The 7,173-nt window shown below is 39.5% G+C and overlaps 1 protein-coding gene across 1 annotated transcript in view; it reads left to right on the top strand.

The window, feature by feature from the left end:
* Positions 1 to 4,155, top strand: part of LOC118406252 (dynein heavy chain 7, axonemal-like) — a 62,937-nt gene extending 58,782 nt beyond the window's left edge. Inside the window, 4 exon segments of the mRNA XM_035806181.1 lie at positions 651 to 803; positions 1,315 to 1,492; positions 2,179 to 2,282; positions 2,739 to 4,155. Of these exon segments, the coding sequence (XP_035662074.1) occupies positions 651 to 803; positions 1,315 to 1,492; positions 2,179 to 2,282; positions 2,739 to 2,945 (642 nt within the window). The 3' untranslated portion in view covers positions 2,946 to 4,155.
* Positions 4,156 to 7,173: the final 3,018 nt, after the last annotated feature.

A 7,173-nucleotide genomic window follows, 5' to 3' on the forward strand; every position in this document is an offset into this window, starting at 1 on the left:
CATGAAATCCACAGAAATAGTCACCTTCTGAACATAAGTCCTGCAACCGCCGGAGTGTTCAACGGTCTGAAATTCGAATTCACCCGCTGAAATTGGCGCATGTGCAGAAGTTAAAACGTCATGTTTCCCGTGGGGATCATAAGAAAAGACGCAGCCGTCTGCCGGCGTCGGGTGACTAAGTATTTTATAGCCCCATCAGTGGCCGTCTCCGACGGCAATGGAAGGTCTTTCAGCCGTTCGGGCGTTCACCATAAAAACTGACAGAACGGCACGGACGCTCACGATGTGTCCGCGGCCGTTTCGGACGGCAATGAACGCGTCCAGAACGTCTGAAACGCGCTCGGACGCCATTGGACGCTTGTAGACGCCGTCCGGGCAGTTTCGGACGCTTGAATTTTCACAGAGGTTCCCTTGTGTATAGGACATTAAATTGGAGAGGGGAGAGACACATAAACACATAAAGGAGCCCACCAAACTTGTCAAAAAAAATGTGAGTGGGTTAAAACTGACAGTCTTGTGTATGTCTTACGTACTGTGCTTGGAGCCCTAAGCCTGTCTTGTTAAGGTTTTAAAGCACAGAAAAACAAAGAAGAAAAAGGAGAGGCTTGCTGTCCAGTCAGTCACTCCCCCATTCTCTGTCTGTTCCCCAGGGTCTTGTGGTGATGTCCTCTGACCTTGAAGAGGTTGTGAACAGCATGTTGCAGGGTAAGATCCCAGGCATGTGGATGAAGAAGTCTTACCCCAGTCTCAAGCCGCTGGGCAGCTACGTCAACGACTTCTTCACCAGGCTCAAGTTCCTGCAGGCAAGTGCAGTTCCTTTATGATTAATTAGTTTTTTGAAGGTCAAAGTGATTTGGGGCCCTACCTGGCATTGCAGCAAAAATTCCTGTTTTAGCATTTTTTTTGTCCTTGAGAAGTTTTCTGTATATTTTGTGTTTTTTTCTCTTTTGAGTTGAGTTTATTGAGTTTACTAGCTATATATAGGATGCTATTTAGCCCCAAATGGACAAATCTTCCAGGGCTCACAAGCAACAACAAAAGCAGTGTCATGTATATACAAATTTGAACAGATACGATAACATACAAAATACAGATCAGACTTACATACAAGTACATAATTTTATGTTAAGTGTAAAATTATGAAGTGAAGTCAGAGGGCATACTAACTTATAGATAATACATTTTTTTACGCTAAAAACAGTCAACTTTCATACAGCATTAGCAGCTGGACTGGACAGAAGGCGTTCAGTGTGACAGTGCACTGTGAGGAAAAAATTAACTTAACATTTGAACTTCTGTCTATCTCTAATGTAGGACTGGTACGATGGTGGGCCTCCGCCGGTGTTCTGGATCTCTGGCTTCTTCTTCACACAAGCCTTCATGACGAGCGCGCAGCAGAACTTTGCCAGGAAGTACACCATCCCCATCGATCTGCTGGGGTACGAGGAGGAGGTACTGGATGACCGCACGTACAACGAACCTCCGGAGGACGGTATGTAGATGTCTCCTGCATCCTCTCGGTTGTCAGTCAGTCTAATGACTGTGGGTGTAAGTGAGCTTGACCACCCCCAAGTAGCCTCCATTTGGTAGCTCCCAAAGTTTAAAATTTTCATCTAGGGCTGCATACTGGTACATAGTATGGGTGTACACTATACAAAAACGTTTAGTCTATCCAAAATAGACTTACAATAAAGTGTACAAAGTTTTAACTTTGTTATAAAAAGGAGTTATTCCTACCAAAAAGATTTTAGCACAGGAAATAGATGACATTGTGTATGGCACTGAAAATGGCACCAGCTTCTATTTGAGGTCATCTCAAAAGCATTGGGTTCATAATATAAGGGAACACATTCTACTAACATTTTTCTGTCATCATTGAAGACTTCAGGATGATGATGGATGATTATAATCTCCAAGCAGATCCACGTTGGTGTAATATAGTATCAAACCCACCGTAGGTGCGCGTTTGACTCCCTTTGGCCAGCTATACTCCTTGGCCAGCTTTGATACTATCTTATGGCATCTTAGGATCTGCTTGGAGATTAGGATGATTAAGCCAACATAAAAGTTACAAGTAAAAAAATCTTCCATTTGTCTTGTTACTAGCTTACATTGTTTCTTGTACACTTTCGTGCTTTTATGAAGTATAAAATAATGTACTTTGTTGTTCTGTATTAGGTGTGTACGTCCAAGGTTTGTTCCTTGAGGGCTGTCGCTGGGACAGGAAGACCAAGAAACTTGCCGAGTCTCAACCCAAGATCCTGTTTGACAAAGTGCCAGTGGTAAGTCTTGACGTGCTTTCAACCTGTTATAGAATAAGCTGTTTCATACTTTTGAGTGCACATGTCAAAGGTCAAAGGTGAAAGCATCTTGTTTTGCCTAGACCTTGCTTATATGTCCAGACATTTGTTTATGTCTCAGGGGCCTTCAACTTTATGTATACTGTAAAATGCATCACACTGCATGGCATTGCACAGTTCAAAACGTGAACACTAGCTTGTTGTCTTTAAGGGCTTTTTAACCAGACATTGCAATATCAACATGCATGAAAGGTATAATGAAGTGCTAGAGCAGAAAGTTTACTCAAAACCTGTGCAGCTTGTGCCTGTTTTTGTGTTTAAGAGGCAAAACTGGTATGCTATGTATATAAAGGCTGTTTACTGGTTATACAAAGCAAACAAACAAATATGTGCTCTGTTAGTTAGAAGTTGATCATTGTCCTTTTTGCCCTTGTATAGATCTGGATGAAGCCAATAAAGAAGGCAGAAGTCCAGGATGGCTCGCGCTACATGTGTCCTGTCTACAAGACCAGCGAGCGCCGAGGTACGCTGTCCACTACCGGTCACTCCACCAACTTTGTCACCTACATCAAGCTGCCGTCCGAGCAGCCCCAGCGACACTGGATCGAGCGGGGCGTCGCCATCCTCTGTCAGCTGGACGATTAGTCACGACCTGGTTTTGTTGACCGTCAGGAGTTTGAATATTACAGTTAGATTGTGCCGTCCAATAAAACTGCACAGAGCATAAAGTTTAAAGTGTTATTTTGTGTTTACCAGATTTCGAAATTTTTGACATGTATATGAAAATAGAGTTATTTCCATGCTTGCTTATTGCTTTGTCTGTAAAGATGTGAATCTAATGAAGTAATTGATATGCACCAAGTCTCTATATTGTATTACACAATCTAAGTCAACCTCAACAACACTACAGAATACGTTTTGCTTTTGTGTGAGTTGTTCTTTGAGATACTTCAAAAGCTCCACTGTACCAAAGTTGCCAAGTGTAACAATATCTGTTAAAACAAATCTATACACGTCTTTTATGTACTGTAAAACTTTGCACATGTCAGTGAACACAGTATGCAGCCTCTATGTAATTCTATGCAACTATCTGCTATTGCAGATGAAGGATTTTTAAAATGAAGTGAAACTTTTTAGTAGACTACTGCCTTGAAAATAACAAGATGCTGCTTCTGGATGCAGAATGTAAAGTTGTTGTAAATATTTCATACATTTTGAGAGAGATATTGTGAAGGATACGTCCAGCACAGCAGAGTGGTTGAAAATGGGACCAAAGTTTTACAACGTTTTGTTTGAAGAATTCAATCTTGTTTTAGGATGAATGCATCATTTTTTGTCATAATGTAAATGTGTGGATTTGTGTGACAACTTTTAAGCAGTCACTTTAAAGTGATTTTCCATTCAACGCACTATACTCTGAAGACAAAGTTTGTTCAATTCCAATAGATAAAGAGAGGATGTTTATTCTTTGTACATGTATAAACAATTTGAAAACAACTTGTTTGGGATTTTAGGAACTGTTTTTTGCTTTGACGTAATATGAGTAATTGTGAAATATTTTACTTTTTTGTATATAGTGTTACTGGTGTTTTATGCAAAGATGTATCAGTGTCACAACTGATATATTCACATTGTAGGTGTACAAGCCACATGTACTGTGATATTGTAATACTTTTAGGGTGCCTTTTGACATATGTGAGCACAGCAAACTATAACCTCTGATTGTCTTGAGATTTTCTACAGAACATATGTATGGCGTGAGGGCTGTATTTTTCTATTCGTACATAAGACAAGCACAGAATCTAGCTTTTATCACTGATTTGTGTTGAATAAAAAGATAAAGAGTTGTCGTTTATCACTTGTCTGGACTTGCTTTTTTGTCAAATGGGACATGTAGAAAGGAAGAAAGGCGTTTGTTGAAATAGGAAATGTAATTTTAGTTATGCCTTGTCACACTCATCATCTGAAAAAGCACAAGTTTATGAATATCAAACTTTCTAGTTTTTGTTTTGATAATCAGATATGGTTTTCTAAACGTGTCTTGTAAGATACAGAGCCCCATGTTTTCTCTCAATACATAAGAGTTTAAACACTTGGAACCAAATAATTAGATCAGTTCTAACAGGTGTTTATCCATGGTCAGAGAAATGCGATTATTGTCCTCAGGTTGCAAATAATTTTGAATGTATGCAAAGCTAAAAACAGGGTTTTAATCATTCTCGAAATTTTGCACGAAAAAAGTTATGTTAGTAGGACGTTTCTAAAAGTCCGTTACAACTAATCCATTGCATGCATACATGAAAGCAAGAGCCATGAGTATTCCACGGCACAGAAGCGCCCCGTAACGAAAAATATTATTACTGCAGGTAGAATTTGCAGTTGCATCAGAAATGCAACAAGGGTGGTGTTTAAAAACACCCCGGCGACGTGAGGTAGATGATAATGTTGAAAATAAGTAAGGAGAAAATGTAATACATCTATTGGATTTCATAACAGTACTTTCAAACAAACGGCGCTCTGCGGGTGTAAGTGAGAAAAAGGGAAGCATCTATTGATGACAATTATGCAAATTGAAGACCCAATTTGCATTACTAATAAGAAAATGTGAAAATTCCATGGTGGTGTATTATAGAAATGCCGTCTCCGCTACGTCTCACGAAAAATTGGCAGGCCAGACTCAAATTCACTTACGGGAAATAATCAGTTCCTCCCTATGATTTACATCAAATGAAATAGATTCCCTGCGGATGATGGGAAATTAAAATAGCCTGACCAGGCCTTACGGAAAGGAGCACACAGACCCTAGGTAATTGTCAGCTGTCTATGTTTTGACAACTATGCCCCTACAGTTCCAGAATTAAATGTTAGAGGGCTCAAACCTACCCCAACTTATGCTCACATCAGAAGCTATCTGCCACTTAATGACAAGACCATATCATGTTCAGGACAAGATTGTTATCAACGCCGTTCAATGATTGACGTTCCCTAGAAACATTAGCAGTTTGTTTGGATTGTAACGTAACGCAAAGACACGATGGATCCGAATGTATGAGATATATATAGTGAAACATTTAGAAAAAAAAACTAGACTTGAGCAGGGTCTTGTGTTGTCAGAGAAGGAATGGAGAGTAAGGGGGAACATAGTTATGAGGTAAAAGTGGGGTCCCCGATATGTCGAAACAAATGTAAATCCGAACAGAGGACAAAGGGACAAGGAATTGAGTACTATCGCAAGATGCTTTGCGAGAGGAAGGGTCTAATACAGAGCATGCCATATGCTCTCACTCGAGTTTAGCTAAGCGGTGAGGAGGGCGAGCTCGGAGCCCTGAACTACAGGATATAGGAGACGGGTAGTGATTTAAAAAAAGAGAGAGTGAGATAGAGAAGGCGTACGTCCGCACAGTAATACACTTGGTCAACTTGACACTGATCAGACCTTTGGAATTGGCCCGGATATATCGTATCCTCATTAATTCTGGAAATGACCTCCTATTTTGAATAATTTGTATTTCATTTTGTACATCATGGTCTAAGGCCACACCAATTTAATTTCTTGGTTCACGGATTCGCTCGCTCCTATTTTTTGGAAAAAAAAATAAAAATAAAAATTACCTCTAAGCAAATTTTCACCATTAATGAAACAATTCACCAACTTTCTGGTGTAGCAAATTGGCCTTTATATTATAAACTCCTTAAAGTGTGGGTGCAGGTGCTGTTACTGTACAATAATAGTGTTTTTCTACTTTTTTCAAGCTGAACACTTTTTTTCTTTGTGTTTTGGATTAGTCGTTACCTTTATCCCAACCATTTTACAATTTTTATTTTTATTTTTAATTCGCCCTCTCGCTCCAAATTTTTTATGAAAAAATCCGTGAACCAAGAAATTAAATTGGTGTGGCCTAAGCTACATACATACCAAAATCATGGAAATCCGTTACCTGATTCCTTTCTGGAGAAGTCGTCTTCCGAAAGTCTTGACAAAAATTACCTTGCAATTTCAATACTAATCGCTGTGGGCGCAAACGTATGTCTTAGCACAAGAGCTATCTACCAACCATCAATCGTAACCACGGCTTATTCAGAACACGAGATATAAAAAGATAAGTCCGCTGCAGTTCCAAGTGAAGCCGCTAGGGGCCGAAGATGTAATTATTTCCGTTTTTGTCACACCCCACCAACACACCAAAATCATTCACCATTCAGCAACAGTTCTTGAGTTATCTTGTTGGCACAAACAATCACAGACATACATACACAGGTGAAAATATAACACCCATGAATATTTCAAAGGGTAATACAGCTGCTTGTCACCATGTAAACAACACGTATCGTAGCTTGAACATGAACATACTACTACCCAGTATTTGTGTCTTATTTATAACCTGTAATATCAAATGATAGTTTCTGTATTTCAGTTGAGGCCACAGCAAGTAAATTTTATGGATGACATCAGCGCGCTCATTAATTTTAGCCTGATTTCAGAAAAAAAACAAGAATTTTTTTCTTCTGCAGGAATGGTCAACATGACGATAAAGTACCAAAATGAGCGAATATATTGTGTTGTAGCCTAATAATTGTACTTGTAGAAGTGGCACTTGCGAGGTACCCAGGACTGTAGTTGTAGAAATGAAACTTATTGGATAGTTGTAAAAGTGACACCAATATGGAAGCCACGAGTGTGGTTACCAACTTTGTTGGTGATGCCAGTCTACCACACTAGTGTCACTTTTACCACACCGGCACACGTATTAAATGCAGGAATGAATGCCACGTTACCTCTGATACCATGTTTTGTCCCTTTAATTCTTTTTACAACAGTCATCACAACTTTATGGTGGCTAATTTTGAAATGTAGCCGTCTTGTTTTTTTTTC

Source organism: Branchiostoma floridae, chromosome 18 (assembly GCF_000003815.2).
Source record: "Branchiostoma floridae strain S238N-H82 chromosome 18, Bfl_VNyyK, whole genome shotgun sequence".
NCBI lineage: Eukaryota > Metazoa > Chordata > Leptocardii > Amphioxiformes > Branchiostomatidae > Branchiostoma > Branchiostoma floridae.